Below are 22634 nucleotides of genomic sequence, written 5' to 3' on the forward strand. Positions count from 1 at the left end.
ATGCAAGTTTGAGTGCCTACCTGTTCCCACAAGTGCCTCTATGTGGTCTTTGTAGATTTGCAGCATGGAATATCATTTCTGACTTAACGCATAAATCCACTACCCTTCAACTCTTTCGTCATGGCGCTTCTTGTGATGCCATCACAAGTTGGCAAGCTTGTGCAGCGCTCATCACACATTGATACAATGAGGTCAACTGTTACGTTTCAAATAATTAATTTCTGCAATAGCTGTACTGTATAGATAGCGATGTGGTCTTGGTATCACTGCCCTTATTTCTGCCTTCCAGCTTGTCTGTTACTGACATACTCATGACATTTGAAGCAAGATTCAGCAAGTATGAAGTATGATCTCCACAACAGACCTTTATCTCCCTGTCTACTATGGCAGGCCCAGTGGGACTTTATTATTTTTATTCCACCCCACCCACCTTCAAACATCAAAGATAAACTAATGAGCATGTGCAGGATTATGTCGAGACCAATCATGTTATACTTGTGTGGCTAGAGTAGAGCACAGGTTGGATGGATAGAAGGGTGGCAGTTGTGTTTTCTGTACATGCTTTCTGGGTCCAAAAGTGAAAGGCAGCTTCACGGTCTGGTTCCTGCTACTTTCTGTCCTGTGCCTGTCTATTTTCATGCATAAGGACTCTGCCCATGATGGGGAAAGTGCTGTCTGAAAACAGATTGCTGAATTGCAGGTTCTCCGAGGTTGTTTTTTGCAGCGGCCGCCTTTGAATACTGATGTGCTCCTTGACTGCACAGTCATTTCAAGCCTCAGTAGCTCTGCATATGTTAAGATATTGTTCTGTTGCTGTAGGCAGCTGTTGGTGCTAAGTTTCAATACTTGCTTACTGTAACACAGGTGTATGGAATGCAGAAGGGGAAAAATCAGCAGTTCTCAATGCTTCGGTTGGAAATCTGGTGCTGACAGCAATTATCAGGAGTAGGTCACACTTCTGCAGAAGATGGGAGTCATTTGTATTAACTGAGGTGGAATATGTGGGCGCAAAGAGTTAACGGCGTTAACCTGACCCTGAAATTGTCCAGCATTAACAGTTTAAACAGGGTTCTGGGTTTGGTATCCAGTAAGCTCAGCCTGATATCCACCTGACCGAAATACCAAGAAAAACTCATTTAGTCTTTTACTAAAGATGCAGCGGGTGGATAGTTAACGAATTTGAAATGTAAGTAAATTACTAAAGATGATTTTCCATTTTAACACTAACTCTTATTCCCTTTTCCTTTCAGTGCTAGAGGGTTTTGGGTGGGGCGGGGGTAGGGGGGAGGCTTATTTGACCATTTTTCGTATGGTATGGAAGATAAGTTTTCTATGGGTGGGGAAGAAATTAGCTGAGCTGCACTAGTGAAGGTGGTGATGGTGGTGAAGTCTGCTCTTGTTTTCTAAATGTCAAAACAGACAAGATGGGAGAGAAAAGAACAGGAAAGATTTAAAAAAAAAAAAAAAGCAACTTCTGTATCTGTTGTTGACTCTTACTGCTGAAAATCACAGGCAGAACATTGGGTCTGATCATCCACTTCAAGATGTGGCAAACTTGTACCAGCATAAGGGTGTCCAGATCATTGCATCCAGCTGCCTTCTGGTTAAAGGCTTGCTAAACATGGCCTTGGCTAGCCAAGCGAGACTCTTAGTGGGCAGAAGGAGAGACAAAGGAAAAGAGGAGAAATAAAGAGGGAAAGAAAAAGAACTGGGAAGTTACAGAGAGCTTGCTGCACTTAACAGCATTACATTCTAGGTCATTTTCCCTAAGCCAATGACTCATGAGGCAGCAGTGGTTAAGACATGTTCGTTTCATAGCTGGTCATACTGTACAGGTATGTCTACACAGCAGTTATTTTGAAATAACTATTGTAGCATCTACACAACACAACTGCTATTTCAAAATAAGTTTGAAATAGCAGTTACCTTATTTTGAAATTTGTATACCTCCATCCTACGAAGAATTGGGCCTATTTAGAAATAGGTGCTGTTAAGACAGCAAATAGCACCTATTTCAAAGTGAGCCATAGTGTCTAATGGCTCTTTTTCAAAATAGGCTCTATGGCTATGGCTGCGCTACATTCCCCTTTTGGAGGAGGAATGCAAATGAGGGAGATTGAAAATGCAAACGAAGTGCTAATTTGTAAATCTTCATTTGCATAATCTTGTGCGATCTTGTTTCTGGAAGACACTTTTCCGAAAACAAAAACAGCTGTGTAGATGGGGTTCCTTTGGGGGGAGAACCCTGTTTTTGACAGAACCCTTCTTCCTGAAACGAAATAGGAAGGGTTCTTTGAGGAAAAAAAATTTTTCCCCCTGAAGGAGCCCTGTCTACAAAGCTGGGGTTTGTTTGTTTGTTTGTTTGTTTGAAAAAGTCTTTCAGAAACACGATTGCACGAGATTATGCAAATGAAGTGTGAGATCTGTAAATCAGCACTTCATTTGCATTTTCGATCTCCCTCATTTGCATTCCTCCTCTGAAAGGGGAATGTAGTTTAGATGCAGCCTTTGTGTATAGTTGCTGTATTTCAAAATAGCTAAGTGCAATTTCAAAATGCACTTTTGTGTGTAGCAGTATTATTTTGAAATAAGCTATTCACAATAAGGCTGCTGTGTAGACATACCTTAAGGGAGAAGGGTGACCAACAGCATATTCAACTGCCTTTGGTAGTCCTAACATGCTGGATCATTTGGCCGCGACATGAATGGGGATGGCTTTTCAGTGTGAGATCAAGTGAGATTCAGAAAGCATAGTTTTGGGGATTGTACCAGAGATGCTGCTCAGCCAGTGCACTTGCATCCCAGGTGGTGGAAGTGTAGGTGCTTATGTTATCTGAGTTCTCTGGTTGTCCTGGTGAGGACATCTCTTGGGGATTAGGATGAAGGTGGGCTAGGGTAGCAGCCATGATGATGAGGCTCATCCTTCCCCCTTTTTTCAGTCATCCAGAGTTGCAGTAGCCACCTCCTTGTTTTTCCCCCAGATGTTGTCTTTTCTTTTAAGGAGCTCAAAAGGGAGTGATGGTAGAATAAATATCCTCATTGTCTTTTGCTCCCCAGTCAAGTCTAACTTCTGTCACACCAATTGTGGTTCACTGATTTCTGATCTCTCACCATTCTTGTTTCTCAGGCATGATTTTTAACACAGTTCTGGAATTATTTCCATAGGCCTCCTTTTGTTTGGACTAATTCAGTCTTTGTCTTGGTCTCTTTTGAACCTTTTCACATCATTTAGTGGTGGTGTAACATTTTATGAGCTTCCAGTGACACTTTACAGTGGAATTCACAATTAGGCTAAGTTTGTGGGCCCATTTATCACAACAGTCCATCAGAATGATGGCTGCTGGGTTTAGTGGAAAAGAGACAAGTGTTGTGTTGTGGTGCCTTGGCCTTTTACAGTCCTAAGGTGTAGAATAAAAGCCGCCTGCTCTTGGAAAGAGAGACCCAGGGGAAACTAGCACAGTCCTGCTTCCAGCCTAAGTAAGGATTTGATCATTTGGCATACTCAACCCTCGCTTTTCAGTCATTCCTCCGTTTTCCCCCGGTCATTTTGGCATAGAGTTCTCAAGCTACCCCACCTATGCTTCCCAAGATCAAATCCATGGTGATGTGCACAAAGCCTGTTTCAGTTGCAGAGTACAAAATGGGTGGTATTGAAACTCCAAGTGGAAAGTGAAAAATAAGTTCCCTTGAGGGTCAGGAAGAATTCTCTTTACATCTGCTATACATCTGTTATACATCTTGTTTAAGCAGAAAAGAGGATTATGGAAGCTTGTTTGTTTGGTCAGAGAAAACACCTGGCAGATCTGGCTGCTACACCCAACTTGGGGTCTGCCTTTTAAATCTTGGGACCCTGAAAGCAGACTAAAATGTTGCAACTCCATTGATTAACACAGTTGCCTCTGCAACTAATGAGTATTTTGACTCAGCATAGCCTCAGTTGCTCAGAACTTACACACTGCTGCTGCAGGTTGAATTTTCTGTATTCATAGGATGTGATGGTATGTGGGTATCCTCCCAATCAAGGGATGCAGTCTAGGGAACATTGTGTGATTTCTGAAAGAAGTAAAATGGCACTCTGGGAGTGTTTTTTGTTGTAAGGGTTCATGCATGTGGATGTCTGGCTTGCCTGAATTATATGTACCTCATTAAATGCCAAATCAAGAGATGCTATCTGGGTAAAATGTGTATGGTGATTCCACAACTCAAAGCGCAGTGGGGAGGGAGATGTACACCCACTTTCCCCACCAAAATCATCTATGTCTATGAGAGACTTTCTTTTCCCTCCCTCTCTGCTGTTTGTTTTTTGGCGGCAGAATTGGTTTCCTCCAGTATCTCACAATGCCTGCTCTGATTGCTTTGTTCAGTGTTGTGATCTCTTCTGCCCTATGTACATGCATCCCTCCCCTTCCAAAGCTCTGGGAAGCATGTGAGAGCTGAATGTGGTGCTCCTGTTCTACCATGTACTAGGAACACAGCGGCAAGCAGATGGCTGCTGCAGGGGGACAGACTGCTGAGCTGTTTGGACATTCCTTTGCACAGAGAGCTCACAGCTATTCATGATGCTCCTCCTGGCAGCTGAGAAAGCTGTGAGAGAACTCAGGGAATCCCAGGATGCAGTCAACTGCACCTTCCCACATCATCACACTGTGGGATACATACCCACAGTGCATTACACACACTGTTGATGATGATCTGTCTACAGAGGGAGCAAGTGAGAATACCCTCTGGCAATTTTTATTTTGTTGACTTTTGGGTGCAATTTTTTTGAAGGCCTCCATTCTCTGGAAGGGAATGCCTTTGCAAAAACAGTTTTCGTGGTGATGAGATTGGAAAAGCAGGTAACTACATATTGTCCCATCGTGCATAGAATACTAGAACTGGAAGGGACTTCAAGTGATCAAGTCCAGTCTCCTGCTCTCCCAGCAGGACGAAGCATCATCTCGATTATTCCTGGTAGATAACTAACCTGCTCTTAAATATCTCCAATGATGGAGATTCCACAGCCTTCCTAGGCAATATATTCCAGTGCTTAATCACCCTGATAGTTCAGAAGTTTTTCCTAATGTCCAACCTAAATCTCCCTTGCCACAATTTAAGTCTTTTGATGATGGGACAGGAAGCAGAGGTTAGGGAGAACATTTTTTCTCCCTCCTTGTAACAGCATTTTAGGTACTTGAAAGCTGTGTGTGTGTCCCTTTTCAGTGTTCTCTCTTCCAAAGTAAACAAACTCAGTTCTTTCTGTCTTCTCTTATAGGTCGTGTTTTCTAGATGTTTAATCATTTTTGTTGCTCTTCTCTAGACGCTCTCCAATTTCTCTGCATCTTTCTTGAAATGTGGTGCCCAGAATGGCGCACAGTATTCCAACTGAGGCCGTAATCAGCGCATAGTAGAGTGGAAGAATTAATTCTTGTGTCTTGCTCACAGTTGTCGTGTTAGTTCATTCCAGAATGCTGTTTGCCATTTTTTTCCCCCAAGTGTCAAACTAACTCATATTTGGCTTGTGGTCCACCATGACCCTTAGGTCCCTTTCTGTAGCACTCCTTCCTAAACTACCACTTCCCATTTTGTGTGTGGGAAAACTGATTATTCCTTTCTAAAGTAGAGTACTTTGCATTTGTCCTTACTAACTTCATCTTGTTTACTTGAGACCATTTTTCCAGTTTGTCCAGATAATTTTGAATTATCTTCCAAAGCACTTGTAGCCACCCCCAGCTTGGTAACATTTGCAGACTTTGAAAGTGTACTCTGTGGCTACGTCTACACGTGCACCCAACTTCGAAATAGCTGATTTCGATGTTGCGAAATCGAAATAGGCTATTTCGATGAATAACGTCTACACGTCCTCCAGGGCTGGCAACGTCGATGTTCAACTTCGACGTTGCTCAGCCCAACATCGAAATAGGCACAGCGAGGGAACGTCTACACGCCAAAGTAGCACACATCGAAATAAGGGAGCCAGGCACAGCTGCAGACAGGGTCACGGGGCGGACTCAACAGCAAGTCGCTCCCTTAAAGGGCCCCTCCCAGACACACTTTCATTAAACAGTGCAAGATACACAGAGCCAACAACTAGTTGCAGACCCTGTATATGCAGCACGGACCCCCAGCTGCAGCAGCAGCAGCCAGAAGCCCTGGGCTAAGGGCTGCTGCCCACGGTGACCACAGAGCCCCGCAAGGGCTGGAGAGAGAGTATCTCTCAACCCCCCAGCTGATGGCCGCCATGGAGGACCCTGCTATTTCGATGTTGCGGGACGCGGATCGTCTACACGTCCCTACTTCGATGTTGAACGTCGAAGTAGGGCGCTATTCCCATCCGCTCATGGGGTTAGCGACTTCGACGTCTCGCCGCCTAACGTCGATTTCAACTTCGAAATAGCGTCCGACGCGTGTAGACGTGACGGGCGCTATTTCGAAGTTAGTGCCGCTACTTCGAAGTAGCGTGCACGTGTAGACGCAGCATGTATGTCATTATCTAAATCATTGAAGAAGATATTGAACAGAACTGATCCCAAAATTTGATGCCGTATAACTCCACTTCTTATGCCCTTCCAGTATGAATGTGAACTATTAATAACCACACTCTGAGAAAACAAGATGACCTGTGGCACCTTATAGGCTAAGCGATTGTCTTGCAGCATAAGCTTTCTTGGGCAAAGACCGACTTTGTCAGATGCATGTCTTTGCCCATGAAAGCTTATGCTGCAAAAAATCTGTTAGTAAGGTGCCACAGGACTTCTAATTGTTTCTGTGGCTACAGACTAGCATGGCTATCCCTCCGATACTTGTCATTCCCTGACAATAGTTAATCAGCCAGTTATACACACACCTTATAGAAGCCCCATCTAGGCTGCATGAATTGCATCAAACCAGGATCTTGTAAAGAGGCCAATGTAATTCTACCTTTCTGATTTGAACAGTGCCTTTGAAGGGGAAGGGTGGGGGGGGGAAAGGCTGCAGACAGTAGCAACTGGTAGAAATAATGACCAGTCTTACTCCTTCCCTGCCCTCTATGCCAACGTTTGAAAGGTGCTGTAAAGATGGAATTGCTGCGCTCCTAAGCTCTGTAGAGGAAATGTTACAAGTGCCCTAATCCTCTGTTTTTGTCCTTAGCTAGTCTGAAGTGATGGCCATCCTATTTGCCGTTGTTGCCAGAGGCACGACCATCCTTGCCAAACATGCCTTGTGTGGAGGGAACTTCCTGGAGGTGACGGAGCAGATCCTGGCAAAGATACCATCAGAGAACAACAAACTCACTTACTCGCATGGAAAGTGAGTAATATTCTGTCTTCTCAGGGTGTGAAAGAGATGGAAAATGTGGAGTACTGATTTCAGGATGTCCACTGGGCCCCGTACCACATCTCTACAGAGCGCAGGGGCTGGGGAAAGGCAGGGTGGGGGGTGGGCACAGAAGTACGAATGGTAAGTGAGGTGCGTTCTTTCTTAAAGAGGCAGTGCACCAGTAGCCAGTGGGCATGTGCACTCATGCTCTTCCATCCCATCTGCCCCAAATCCACAGAGCAGGAGAGCTTTCTCTGTTGCAGATAACTTATGTGCTGTCTTCTTCAGGAACATACCCAACAGCAGCCAGCATCCCGAGTCTCTGTAGCCTCCTTTCCTTTCTGCCCAAGGTGCCATCCTTTCCAGGGGGATGGCAGCAGCCCATGACTTGACTTAAACTTTGAAGTGGACCCTGCATAAAAATCATTGCCCACCCCTGGTGTCAGGGCTCTAGGATCACTGCACCAATTGCTGATGTTTCTTAGCTACTGACACACATAAGATGTCTCATTCCTCAAGCAGTTCTTGGAAAATGGTCTCACTAAGACCAACAAAGTTGTCATTCTCATCTGGTGTGACTAGGAGACTTTGTACTAGGAGTCTGAGATTCACTGGACATCCCCAGAAATTCTTCAACAGGTGCAACTGATTGTGAGTTTCGGCTTTGGACCTTGGAGAGAAATCTGTGTGGGATAAGGCTTTTGAAATGCTTTTAAACTTTCCTAAAGTGTGCTAACTCCCTGCCTTTACAACTCTGCATGACCCAAACTGCCAGACACAGAACTATGGATGAATGTCTGGAGCAAAGGCCAGGTGGATGGTGTCCAAGAGTTCAGGGTGTTTCATTTCAGTTGCATTTCTAATTTAAATGTCATTTGCCAAATCTAATCTCATGTGGATAAATGTAAAGTAATGCACATGGGAATAAATAACCCCAACTATTCCTACAGTATGCTGGGGGCTAATTTAGCTAAAACTGATCAGGAAAGAGATCTTGTAAGTCATCCTGGATAGTTTTCTGAAAACATCCACGCAGTGTGCAGCGGCAGTCAAAAAGGCAAACAGGATGTTAGGAATCATTAAAAAAAGGATGGAGAATAAGACAGAAGATCATATTACCCTTATATAAAACCATGGTATGCCTACATAAAAAGATATATTGGCGTTAGGAAAGGTTCAGAAAAGGTCAATTAAAATGATTAGGGTTTCTGTATCAGAGAGGTAGCCAAGTTAGTCTGTATCTTCAAAAACAGCAAGAAGTCCTGTGGCACCTTTTAGACTAACAGATATTTTGGAGCATAAGCTTTTGTGGGCAAAGACCCGTGCCGCAGGTGGTCTTGTTGTTCCTGTATGTCTCCCATCCACGTGTCCACCCACCCACAGGCTGCAGAGACTCAGCAGGAGTGGGGTTGGGGGTAGGGGAATGGGGCAAGGAGAAAAGAGGGGCAGGAGGGAGCAGGGTACAAGAATGATCTGAAGAAAAGGTCATGGGGGTAGGAAGGGGCAGGAGGAAAAGGAGGGAGATGCACAGGGCCACAGTGGGTCCATGGTACCGGATTGGGAGTTTTAGGGCTGTGTGTGTGTGTTTGAGTGAGTGAGGAGAGAGAGTGTGCATGCACGCAGGGCCATATGGGGTGTGTGTGCACACGTGTGCATGCATGGCCAGTGGGGTGACTGAGAGGGGGTATATGTGCCTGCCTGAATGGGAGAGGCTAAGAGTCAGCCATGTTCTGCCTGAGGAGGGCTCCCTAACCATCCCTCCTCCCCCTTGCCTCCCCCAAAAAAATCAGAATTGGGCATTTTCCCCCCTGCCCTTGGCTGTTCATCAAGGGGTGCTCAAATGTGGGCCACACATGGCTGGTTGGATACCTGCACATTACATGTAGTTACAGCCCTTGTTTGGCCCTGGGGTGCCAGGCACACAGCTGTTTGAACACATGCATAATTGGGCTCTTCCACAGGAGTTCCTCTTGTCTTGATGGCTATTCTCAATAAGATTTGCTGTTGTATTTTCTCCTTCTTGCAGTTATTTGTTTCATTATATCTGCCAAGACCGGATAATATACCTCTGCATCACAGATGATGTAAGTATTTTAGTTAAGGCTATAATGCATGCACCTGGCAAAAGTTAGCTTTTTTTCCTTCTCTGCATATTCATGAAAATCCATAATGGACACAAACCATTGAGGTTGTTTCTTTTGGTGGCATTCCTGCACATTTACACTGTGTAACTCAGAACATGGGCCCCACTAGTCCAGGACAAAGCTCAGCTATTTGAGTTCAATCTACCTCAGTATCCAGCTGTGTGGTGTGGGGAGGCAAGTTTCTCCTTCCTGCCATGCCAGTTTTTTTCCTGTCTGACTTGTGTTGCTTGCAAGATTATAGCTAGCTGCTGTTTTTTACTTGCAAGTGAACCTGTGGCCAAGAGTGGTGTGGGAAGGGAGATTAGTAGGATTCACCTGGCATTCCCAGTTGGACCAACCCAATAAAGCTACAGAGGTCAGGTGACTGTCACTCTGCAACCATTTGGAATGCACCCTGAGTCATTACTACAATGCACTTAAGCTTTGCACTCAGCTGTGGAAGAAGGTACAAATGAAGGCTGTGAATTCTTGTCTTTGTTTACCCCTTGAAAGGTAAATGAATCATAGCCTTGCTTTTGAACTTACATGGCTGATTCCAGAGAGTATTCAGGGAGAAACAGACTGATACTAAAAAAGTGACTGCTGTTACCAAAGGAATTAAGAGGAAGAGGTTGCCATGCTTTTGCAGGGTTATATGCGGTATTGTTCATATCTTGATAAAAGGATGGAGGGTCTCTAAATGGCTACATATCATGTAGGCCACTAATCCAGCTGTTTACTGAACAGTTTGCTAACTAGAACAGTGTTAAGTGATATGCAGTTTTCTGCCTGGTGTGAACATTTTGTTTTTACTTATAGAACTTTGAACGTTCCAGAGCATTCAATTTCCTGAATGAAATCAAAAAGAGATTTCAGACTACGTATGGTTCAAGGGCACAGACAGCACTTCCATATGCCATGAACAGTGAGTTCTCCAGTGTCTTGGCTGCACAGCTGGTAAGAGACATGGTCAGAAGGGGCTCTGTAATCTGTCTTGCCTTTTGCTTGGGGCTATTGTACATTGGGGCTATGCAGAGGTCTTCATCATCGATGCAGCTACATATTTGCGTAGCTTTTACCACAGGCTATGTAAAAAGCACTAGCAAAGTTGCTGCAAAGTAAAATGTTTACAGAAAATGACTTTTGTTCTGTTGTATATGCAATAGACTGAAACATAAGTCATATGAGACACCCACGCTCGAAGCACTGGCATCAACTAGACGTGGTCATCACTAGGCGTAATAACCTCAAAAACGTCCTTCTGACACGCAGCTATCATAGTGCTGACTGTGATACAGATCACTCGCTAGTTTGCTCCAGGCTCAAGCTGAGACCCAAGAAGCTGTACTGCTCTAAACCTGCTGGAAGGCCCCGCATTGACGCCAGAAAGACAGCGAACTCGGAGAAAGCTGAAAAGTTCAGAGAGACCCTCCAGGAAAATCTACGCAGCGGCCCTGGGGGTGCCGATGCGACATCCAAATGGCAACATCTGAGGGATACAGTTTACAACACGGCCTTGTCGGTGTTTGGAAGAAGAACTAGAAACACGAATGACTGGTTCGAAGCTAACTCCGATGAGATGATTCCAGTCATTGAAAAGAAGCGCGCTGCACTCCTGGAGTACAAATGCTCACCGAGCCAGAGTACCCAGGAAGCACTTAGAGAAGAACAGTACAGCAGACAGCCAGGCGCTGTGCCAACAACCACTGGCTCCAGCTATGCAGCAGCATTCAGACCTGTGCCGACTTTGGTAATCTCAGAGGAATGTACGAGGGTATGAGGAAGGCATTAGGACCCACCCAGAACAAGATGGCACCTCTGAAATCCAAATCTGGTGAAGTCATTGCTGACAAAGCCAAACAGATGGAGTGCTGGGTTGAGCACTACTCCAAGCTGTACTCACGCGAGAACGTTGTGGTTGACGCAGCCCTCGATGCCGTCGAGCTCCTACTAGTAATGGACAAACTGGATCAAGAACCGACTGTGGATGAACTGAAGAGAGCCATTGACAGCATTGCAACAGGAAAGGCCCCTGGTCAGGATGGTATACCACCAGAGGTAATCAAATGTGCCGCGGACACACTTCTGGAACCCCTACATGAGCTACTGTGCCTGTGCTGGAAAGAGGGTGAGGTTCCACAGGATATGCGCGACGCTAACATTGTAATGTTGTATAAGAACAAAGGAGACAGAAGCGACTGCAACAACTACCGTGGAATCTCCCTCCTATGCGTCACTGGTAAACTGTTCGCTCGCGTCATCCTTGGCAGACTCCAGAAGATTGCTGAGAGGGTGTACCCCGAATCGCAGTGCGGATTCCACGCAGAGAGGTCTACTGTTGACATGGTCTTCTCTCTAAGGCAGCTGCAGGAGAAGTGCAGGGAGCAGAGAAAGCCACTCTATATAGCCTTCATCGACCTGACCAAGGCCTTTGACTTGGTCAGCAGGGATGGTCTGTTCAAACTGCTCCACAAGATAGGCTGTCCTCCACGGTTACTGAAGATGATCCAGTCGTTCCACGAAGACATGAGAGGAACCATCCAATATGACGGCGCATTATCGGATGCTTTCAGAATCAGGAGCGGCGTCAAACAAGGATGTGTGCTTGCTCCGACATTGTTCGGGATCTTCTTCGCACTCCTCCTGAAGCATGCCTTTGGATCTTCAACAGAGGGCATCTTGCTGCACACGAGACCTGATGGGAAACTGTTTAACCTTGCAAGGCTGAAAGCTAAGTCTAAGGTGTGAGAAGTCCTCATCAGAGACATGCTGTTCGCAGACGATGCTGCTGTAGTGTCTCACACAGAAGACCAGCTTCAAAAACTGCTGGATCGGTTCTCCAAAGTGTGCAAGGACTTTGGGCTTACCATAAGCCTAAAGAAGACAAACATACTCGGTCAGGATGTTGCTGAATCTCCATCAATCAGCATTGACAACTATACGTTAGAGGTTGTCCACGAGTTCGTTTACCTCAGGTCCACCATCACTGACACCCTGTCGTTGGACACTGAGCTAAATAGGAGGGTTGGAAAAGCAGCCACAACTCTGTCCAGACTCAGCAAGAGTGTGTGGAATAACAACAAGCTGTACACTCACACCAAAATGCAAGTCTACAGAGCCTGCATCCTCAGCACCCTCCTTTATGGCAGCGAGACTTGGACCCTGTATGCCCACCCAGAAAAGAGGCTGAACGTCTTCCACTTGCGCTGCCTCAGGCGCATCCTTGGAATATCATGGAAGGACAGAGTGACCAACACCGCTGTCCTCGAGCAAGCTGGAATCCCAACCATGCACACCCTCCTTAGGCAGCGTCGACTCCGCTGGCTTGGCCACGTCCACAGGATGAATGATGGAAGGGTTCCAAAAGACATCCTGTGTGGTGAGCTAGCCTCTGGCAAAAGACCTCCCGGACGCCCCCAGTTGCACTACAAAGATGTCTGCAAGAGAGACCTCAGAGAGGTAGACGTCGAGCTGGACAACTGGGAAGAACTAGCAGATGGAGGCAGGGGTTACACAAGGGCCTTCAGAAGGGAGAGATGAAGATCAGACAGCTAGCAGAGGAGAAGCGAGCACACACAAAACACAATAAGGACTTGCCAGACACCCACTACATCTGCAAGAGATGCCGCAAGGACTGTCACTCTCGTGTGGGTCTTCATAGTCACAATAGATGCTGTAAACGAAGTCCTCAATTGAAACTTTAAAGGGCGCGATCCATAGTCTATGCAGACTGAAAGATGCCTACTACTATAATTATATAGTAAATATGAGACCGCCAGCAATTTTTCAGTAAGGCTATCTGTATGCTAGAGGGTTTTGTTGACAAAACTGGCATTTTGTTGACAAAACCTGGGGAACGTCCAGATTCCCAAGGTGTTCTGTTGTCAGTAAACTGACAGAATGTGGCACTTTTAAAAACAGCGTTCTACCGTTCCCCCATGAGGCAGAACACCTCTGTCGACAAAAATCTCAACACAAAACTGGCCTGGACATTCCAGGGGGACCTGTGTCAGAAAGGGATTCCAGGACACTGGTATTCTGTCTGCTGTATTTCTGCTTGGCTGTTTTATCGAGAGAGTGGCTGAGCAGTTCAGCAGCTGTGTTGACAGAGTGGATCGCTCTTACAATCTGCTTGGTAATTTGACTGTGATCTGTCTGCAAAGCATAGAGGATGAGCCAACAGGTTACGTCTGTCAACAAATCGCTGTAAGCAAGACATAGCCTAAGTGTGGTCTGACATTTGTATTTTTTTGTCTGATTTTCTAAACAAGTGGTTTTTCAGTGAGGCAAAATTTGGGGATGCCCAAGATAAGTCAAAGTCCTGAGAGGGACAGTAGTCTGGAAAACCAAAAAAAGCAGTAAAGTAGCACTTTAAAGAGTAAAAAAATAATCTATTAGGTGAGCTTTTGTGGGACAGACCCACTTCTTCAGACCATAGCCATACCAGAACAGACTCAATATTTAAGGCACAGAGAACCAAAAATAGTAATCAAGGCTGATAAATCAGAAAAAAAATTATCAATGCGAGCAAATCAGAGAGTAGGGGGTGGGGGTGGTGTCAAGAATTAGATTAAGCCAAGTATGCAAAAGAGCCCCTATAATGACCCAGAAAATTTGCATCCTGGTTCAAACCATGTGTTAATGTGTTGAACTTGAATACAAAAGAGAGGTCAGCAGCCTCTCCTTTAAGACTGTTGTGAAAATTCCTCTTCAGTAAGACTCAGACTTTCAAGTCATTAACATAATGGCTCACTCCATTAAAATGTTGGCTGACCGGTTTGTGGATCAGGAGTGTTCCCATGTCGGTTTTGTGCCCATTAACTCATTGTCTAAGAGTTAGAAGTCCGTCCAATAGACAAAGCGTCTGGGCGTTGTTGGCACATCGTGGCATATATGATGTTAGTTGAGGAACATGAGAATGTGCCCTTGAGTCTATGAATAACCCAGTCAGGTCCAGCGATGGTATCTCCAGAATAGACATGTGGACAAAGCCAGCAGCGGGCCCTGCTGCAAGTAAAAGTTCCAGGACCAGTGTTCCTTCCGTATAGACTGTGGCTGTTGGTGAGAATCCTCATAAGGTTGGACAGTTGTCTGTAGGAGGAAACAGACCTGTCACCTAGGGCCTTCTGGAGTGTGGCATCCTGATTAAGGGTAGGTTGTAGGTCTTTAATAATGTGTTGCAGTGGTTTGAGTTGGCAGCTGTCGGTAATGACCAGTGGTGTTCTGTTCTTGGCTTTTTTGGGCCTATCTTGGAGTGGCTGGTCTCTGGGTATTCGCCTGGCCCTGTCAATTTGTTTTTTCATTTCTCCTGGTAGGTAATTCAGGTTTATGAATATTTGGTAAAGATCTTGTAGTTTTCAGTCTGTCAGTAGGATCAGAGCAAATGTGATTGTATCTAAGGGCTTGACTATAAATAATGGATCTAGTTATGTTTGCAGGATGGAAGCTAGAAGGGTGTAGGTAAGTATAGCAATCAGTGGGTTTCCGATAGAGTGTGGTACCAATCAGGCCATCCTTGATTTGTACTGTAGTGTCCAGGAAATCTCTCTCTCATGTGGAGTAATCGAGGCATAAGTTAATGGTGGGGGGCAGATTGTTAAAGTCTCTGTGGAATTCTTCTGGAGTCTCTATACCATGGGTCCAAATCATAAAGATGTCATCAATGTGTCTTAAGTAGTGGAGGGGTAATAGGGGACGAGAGCTGAGGAATCGTTGTTCCAGGTCAGCCATAAATATATTAGCATATTGTGGTGCCCATAGCAGTTCTGCTAGTCTGGAGGTATAAATTGTCCCTAGATCGGAAATAATTGTTGGTGAGAACAAAGGTACAGAGGTCAGACTCCAGTTTGGCTGTGGTGACATCAGGGATGGTATTCCTGATCACTTGTGTCAAAGTTTGACTCAGACTCACAATTTATCAGACCACTCTGTTTTATTAGCAAAGCTGCTCTGCTAATACATTTAGAAGTGAGCCCCCCGAGTGGGGCTTGTGTCTCTTAATTTATACAGTTTTTTGGAGAACAAGTTACAGAGAAGTTACAGACAAAAGAAGAAAAAGATTTTAGTCACCACCCTTCGAGATCCCTGAGACCAGTTACATATCTTCAATTACCTGCCACCCTTAACGATCTCCTTTAACAGCTTCCAGTTAACTTAACTAATTGCCCTTCACACCTTCCATTCTGATGCCTGCTTCTTAGACGTGCTGGCTCCATCTTAATTGCTTCTCCATTCAAAAGCTAACTGTCCCTACGTGTGCTCCCTCAGATACTTTGTAACATGTTTTGGCATGTCCCTCTCATATACAATGTATCCAGCATGTCCCCTTATACAACGTTATACTTATACAATGTTATACTTCCACACTTGTAATCTGTCTTCATGTGGAATATTAGTGTACAGAGCCTCTACATCCATCGTGGCAAGGGTGGTGTTGTCGGGAACTTTTCCGATATTTTGTAATTTCCTCAGGAAGTCAGTGATATCTTGGAGATAGCTGGGAGTGTTGGTGGCATAGGGTTTGAGGAGGGAATCCACATAACTGGATAGTTGGTGGTAAGGGTGCTAATACCTGAAATGAAATAGTCTGGAAAGGTTGTGAGCTACTGCTTTAAATGATTAAACAAATTTGCAGTCTTCAAAGTCCCTAGTCAGACGTTACTTCCACCCTTGGCAAGAGTTCTCTGAAGTGGAAAGGAGAGTGGAGAGACAAATGTGTAGTCTTGGGTAACACCCAAACAATAGCTTTGAGTGATTAACTGCTCTATTAAGGGTTGACTCCTAATGACAGTTTAAGAGCAGCATTTTATTATGGATCACTTGAGCAGAAGTTCTGCTAATGTGCTTGTGCATCATATCACCCCAGACTCAGATGAACTGCATCATAGCCCATCTCCCCACCCAAAGCATCCTGGAGGCTTCAAGCCAAATACTAACTAGACCTAACCTCGGCAGGGTGTAAGGATGAGTGCAAATGGAATCAGGAACATTACTTATCTACTCAGACCTCCCATAACATCTGTCTTTATTTATGCAGCACCCTCCATATCATTATGGGCCAAGCAGCACAGGGAGATGCTTCCTAGTTAGTATCATACCTTCCTTGTTCCCACTACAAGTGGGGTTTTGCCTGTGATAGAAAGGAGGCAAGTGGTCAGTCCACACTTGCAGTTTTAGGCCCTAGAAATGGCATTTTCAGTAGACCCCTGACTTACACAGCATTTGCATTCTTGCGCAAACCTACATAAGTCAAATTTCATGTTACTTGGGGGAGCCAGAAAACTGACCAGCACAGTAGCGCTAGACAGTTTCCTGTCTCCTGTGAGCGGTGTGGAGCTGGGAGCCAGGCTCCAACTCCGTCCCCTGAGCATGGAAACTGACCAGTGACATCGATGGTACAGATAATCATCCTAAAGGAAATGTAGGTAGTAAAAAGTAAATATAAAATCATGGGTTTATGGTACTGCTTGTAGTATTTACTTTCCTGTGGACTCCAGTCAAATCACTTTCTGTACTTAAATTAAGCTGTTACAGAATTTTCAATCAGTTTGCCACCTTGAGCACTACTAAATTGAAGTCTAGCTTGCTGCCCTTGATAATACACAGACTGTACTAAGTCAGTGCAGGGATTATGAATCTACACTTTTAGCTTCCAAACCCCTAATCATTTTAGTTGCCCTTTTCTGAACCTTCTCTAATGCCAATATGTCTCTTTTTGAGATGAGGTGACCACATCTTTACACAGTATTCAAGATGTGGGTGTGCCATGGTTTTGTATAAGATCAATAAGATATTCTCCGTCTTATTGTGTATCCCTTTTTAATGATTCCTAACATCCTGTTTGCTTTTTGACTGCCACTGCACACTGCATGGATGTTTTCAGAAAAATTTGCAGGATGACTCCAAGACCTTTCCTGATTAGTTGTAACTAAACTAACCCCCATCATATTGTATGTATAGTTGGGCTTGTTTTTTCCAATGTGCATTACTTTATATTTATCCACATTAAATGTTGTTTACCATTTTATTGCCCAGTCATGGCTTTGTGAGGTCTTTTTGAAGTTCTGCACAGTCTGTTTTGGTCTTAACTATCTTGAACAGTTTAGTATCATATGCAAACTTTGTCACTTCACAGTTTACCCCTTTCTCCAGATCATTTATGAGTAAATTGAATAGGATTGGTCCTAGGACTGACCCTTGGGGAATGCCTCTAGTTACCGTTCTCCATTCTGAAAATTTACCATTTATTCATATCCTTTGTTTGCTGTCTTTTAACCAATTCTCAGTCCATGAAAGGATCTTCTCTCACCTCATGACAACTTAATTTACATAAGAGCTTTTGGTGAGAGGTCTTGTCAGAGGCTTTCTGGAAATCTAACTGTGCTATGGTTACATCTACACTACAAGACAAATTCAAATACATTAATTTCAGTTTTGTAATGCTGGATTTTTATACATTCAGATTTGACTAGCCTCACCTCCCCAAGTGCTCCTGACAAAGTGGACTTACTGCTGCCACGCTCAAGCGGCAAACATCAGCTGTTGCAGCAGTGCATTGTGGGAACCTGTCCCACAGTTCCCCCATCCCCATAGCATTCTGGGTATTTTCGCAGGTATTTGACATCATCTTCCCACATTGCATTGCCCTCATTTCCCTTCCATGGTAAGGAAACATCCATTTTTCCAGGTGAAGTGAAGGAAAACTAGTGCATCAACAAATGTGGCCAAATGCACAGAAATTTATTTCTTTTATAACTGAATTGCTTTTTAAAACTGAAGCTGTAACTGAATTATGAAAGATTTTATAAAAATCAGCAGGTGTGTGTCTTCTCAACTGGCCCTCCACTGCCTGTCTGCCCTCCCTTGATTGTATCTGATCCCTGAAAATAATACAGGGACAATAAAAAAAAAAATGAAGAAAGAGTAGACGATAAAGGTTTTTTGGGGAGGGGGAAGATTTGGTGAGGGAGTGTATTTGGCTTCCCAGTCCGTTCTACTTCTGTGCACAGTCTGTATTCTCAACTGGCCCTCCACCCACTCTTCCCTGCGTGAAGGGGTCCAAAGTTAGAAGAGAGAGGATAGGAAAGCTTAGGGGAAAAAAAATGTGGCTTCCTTCTTCACTATACAGGCATTGCCAACATGGGGGATAGGGCTTGCCAAATTTCATTGCCATTGTGTGGCAATTTGCTGTTTGGGAGGTTGAATGGCCAGTTGACATGGTCCCTGAAAATCTTTTTTGGCGGTGGGGTCTGTGGCTCAAGGACCACTTGAACAGTTCATCCCAGGCAGCAGCCAGGCCTCACAATTCATAGCCTCTGGGGAGACTTGCCCCCTCCCTGACAACAGCTAGCCCCCTGATTCCTTGTTGGGGTGGGAAGTGTGGGGAGGTTTCAGTGGGGTACCAGTTGATGTAGTCCCCTGGGGCGGCTGCAAGTCTCTGAAAATCTTAGCTGCCGGGGGAGACTTCCTCTGGTAGAAGAAAGGCCCCAAAAATATTTTTGGTGGGGGTTTGAAGCAGTTGAAGCACTCCCCCCAGATGGCTGCAAGCCCCCGATAATCTTTCCCATCCTTGGAGCACTAACGGCGCGCAAGCCAGGACATGGTGCTGCGTGCAGCATGGTCAGCAGCAAATGGCAGGCACCTCCTTTTATTGGGTCAGGGGCTAGCCACGTGATGTGATTGAGCAAAGGAAAGACCCCAGCTGCATGGCGCCTGCACAAGAGGGGGAGTTTGTGCACAAATGTAGACCTCTGAGAAGAAATTTCTCAGCCTCTTACATGAGCACGACCCCCACAACAGCCTAGCTGCAATGTGGTCAGCAGCTGGCACCAGGCAGTGTAGAAAAAAATACCAAATGCTCAGCTAGCAGTGGTAGAGAGAGCCCCAGCACAGAGATCATGGTTCTGTTTGTAATGGGGAGGTGCACTCACAGTGCTAATAGCACAGAGAGAAGTTTATCAGCACCCCACAGCCACAGGCTTCCTGGTCCCGAATTGAAATTCACGGTCTTCCTGTTACATAATTCCTGCACATCTGGAGAGCAGTGGTCAGAGTGGAGCGCTGTGGGACATTGTGGATTGTATACAGGACACCTCCGAAGGCTAATAAATTCGATTTTAAGATGTGGTGCTTTTACACTCATCTTTATTTGAACTTTTAAATTCAAACTTGATGCTACACCAAGCAGGTACCAACGATGATATGATATCGATATTAGTGCTCCCTAAATCGAGCTAATGGCATTTATGGTGAAGATGGTCTTGTTGTAATATTGAGCTAAGGGCCTTAAATTCTAATGTATCTTGTAGTGTAGATGCAGCCTATATGTACTGGATCCCTGGTCCACGTGTTTGTTTGACCCCTTGAAAGAACTCTAATAAGACGTAGTTTCCCTTTACAGAAACTGTGTTGATTTTACCTAAGAATTACGTTTCATGTGTCTGACAATTTTATTCTTTACTATGGTTTCAGCTAATTTGTCTAGTACAGGCGTTAGACTTACTGGCCTGATGGCCTCTGGAGCCCTTCTTAAATATTGGTGTTACATTAGCTATCTTTCAAGGGGTAGGTTACAAATCACAGTTAATAGTTCTGTGATTTCATGTTTGAGTTCTATCATACAGAACGTGGCTAGAATTGCAGAGCATGGCCAACAGGCTTCAGATTTCGTGTGCCTTAATGATTAGTTCAGTTCCAGAGCAGTTTCCTTGGTGGAGGAATGGGGGAAAGTAGTGACTGTTATCCAGAGTGAAGTTGCATTGGAAATGCAGAGCCAGCAAGAGTTGAGAGTTTGACTTTCTATCTTGTGAACTGGTGGCAGCATTCTAGGCAACTGGGTGCCTTCAGCATATGGAACTCCACCCATTTAGATTGTCTGGTCTGTCGGCTTTTGAAGAACCTCACGCAGTTTTGCTGCTCTGGAGTCCCCAGCTTGCTTAAAAGTAGCTGGGATTCTTCACGGGGTAACTGGAGGACTCAAGGTGGAGGAAAGGCCAGGCATCACCCACAGTTCATATGTGACTCATTGCCTGCAGCAGCAGGCTCCTGCACATCACACCTCCTTGGAAATGGCTGTGAATGCAGATTGTTCAAACCTGGCACTAGTACATGAGAGCAGCTGGGACAGCTTGCAGTTGTTTTGGTCTCCGCATGTCTCAAATCTCTCCCTAAAGCTAGGTCAATAGCTCTCTGAAAGCACAGCCAAAAGTTTGCAAAACTTTTTGGGCTCTCTTGAAAGATGCTATAGTGGTTTAGATTATTATCCCACCTTACCAACAAGATCTTTATGAAAGAATGAAGACTTGAGATAAGAGAAATGGTTTTCGTTGTAGAGCAGGTCTAGACCATCACTGACTCAGTTCATCTGTTACAGAAACACCACTCTGAGAGCAAGGGCTCGGATCAGATGATGGAGACACAAGCCCAAGTTGATGAACTTAAAGGAATCATGGTTCGAAACATAGGTATTTGTCGCTTCACAGGCTGTATACAACCCTAGGTCCCAGAGGAGCAGCCCATTATGGAGGCATTCCCAACAGTATTGTGAAGTTGATAGTCTTATTGGAAGCCAAGGCTTACCTGCCATCTCCTGCAGTGGTAAACTGGTTAAGCAGCAGAGTCGGCTATAGTTGGCAAGTTGTGATATGTAGGGTCCCTCAGTAGCCAACTGAGGTGACTCAGGGAGTACTGCAAGAAATGGGATGGCCAATCTCTTAAGCTGGTGGTTTATTCCACTATTTATGTTCACCAAGTCAGCACAAAACAGCTTCTGTATTACCTTGTTAGTCATGTCAACAATGATGTTATCTCACCCAAGATTAATTGGAGCATTAATATTAATTAATATTCCCTTTTGATCTCTGAATCATTATTTATAGTGAAAGAGAGGAACAGGTTGTTTGGTTAGCATCTATAAGTTATAAGTAAACACCCTAACTACAGTAAACTCTGTTTTAACCAGCATTCTATCATCTGGAATTCTCAAATAACCAGCATTTTAACATTTAGACACTGGAGTGAAAACACATAAGTCAGAGGGTGTCTTGCTTTGTGCATGTGTTCAGCACTGTGATGAAAACCATGGGAATTAGCTTCCAACTGCTTGCTATAAATGCCCCCTCCCCAGTGCTGAACTGAATTGTGGAAGCTGATGGTTTGGTTTGTGCATGTGACAATCACGGCTCAGCTTTCCCTTAGTGTCTGGGCAGGCTCCTTCCATAACCCAGCTGGGACTTGAGCCTGGGTCAGCCAGTCACAAGCTGCAGTGCACAGAGGTAGATGAGCGTGCAGCAACTCATGGTGGTGGCTGGTGATGCCCGAGCCCCTGGGCATGGTCCCTGCTTCTCTCTTGCCTGCCTGGCTTTTGCTAAAACAGCCCTGGAGCCAGGCACTGCAGTGTTCTCCACATCTGGACCTGGCCACTGCCTGTGCCCAGCTAGCTCTCTATTATATAAAATACTTGAATATCCAGCAGTCTCCTGGCCCTGATGATGCCATATATGAAAGAGTTTACCCATGCAGGTTTGCATCTCAAAAATCTAGCCTAAGTAGCATTGAATGCCTTTCAATTTATGTACTTTTCTCACGTGCCTCTGTAGGTTTACTGTGGGTCATTTGGCCTGGGATTGTTCAAATCTTTCCAGCCATGTGTCCTACTGGGCATAAATTTTGCAGTACCTTTATGACAGTAGTTGCAGCAATGATCCATGTAACCGCATTTAAATCAGATAGTGTCACATATGCCACATAAAAATGTGCCCTGAGTTTGCACAAAGATTTCACTGTGAGTGGCAAATTTGGATTGAGGCATGCTGTTGCAGACCAGTGGTTGTATGCTCCAAATTCTCAACATTCAAATCTCCATTCTGCATGGAGAACCACGTGGGCCTGAATACGGGATCAGGGCCTTGTATAACCCCATTGCTGATGGATTTGAAGGGTTTTAAAGATGAAAAGATTTGAATCTCCTCCTATTCTTGGAGAAAGCAATGGTTTATCCAAACTAAAGTTTATCTATTACACAGTGACATAATGTGCTCTACAGAGTTGTGATTTCTAAAACACATTGGCTATGTCTACACTAGCCCACCCCTTTGGGATATGCTAATAAGGCACTGCAGTGAATATGCAGTGCCTCATTAGGGTAATGTCGGCCGCGGCACTTCAAAAGTGCCACTTTTGATCGCATGTGGCTGCCATTATGTTAATGAGGCACTGCATATTCATTGTAGTGCC

The 22634-nt window shown here is 44.8% G+C and overlaps 1 protein-coding gene across 7 annotated transcripts in view; it reads left to right on the plus strand.

Moving 5' to 3' along the window:
* Nucleotides 1–22634, plus strand: part of VAMP7 (vesicle associated membrane protein 7) — a 51149-nt gene that overhangs the window by 5786 nt on the left and 22729 nt on the right. For 4 of the 7 annotated variants that reach the window (XM_075008199.1, XM_075008193.1, XM_075008197.1 and 1 more), the window contains exons 2-5: nt 7111–7269; nt 9305–9362; nt 10221–10358; nt 20773–20863. In XM_075008199.1, coding sequence (XP_074864300.1) covers nt 7124–7269; nt 9305–9362; nt 10221–10358; nt 20773–20863 — 433 coding nt within the window. In that variant the 5' untranslated portion in view covers nt 7111–7123. Of the gene's footprint in view, nt 1–998; nt 1187–7110; nt 7270–9304; nt 9363–10220; nt 10359–20772; nt 20864–22634 lie in introns of those variants that run through there. The other 3 variants (XM_075008195.1, XM_075008196.1, XM_075008194.1) reach the window with 3 other exon arrangements.

The sequence above is a fragment of the Carettochelys insculpta genome, chromosome 13 (assembly GCF_033958435.1).
Source record: "Carettochelys insculpta isolate YL-2023 chromosome 13, ASM3395843v1, whole genome shotgun sequence".
Lineage (NCBI taxonomy): Eukaryota > Metazoa > Chordata > Testudines > Carettochelyidae > Carettochelys > Carettochelys insculpta.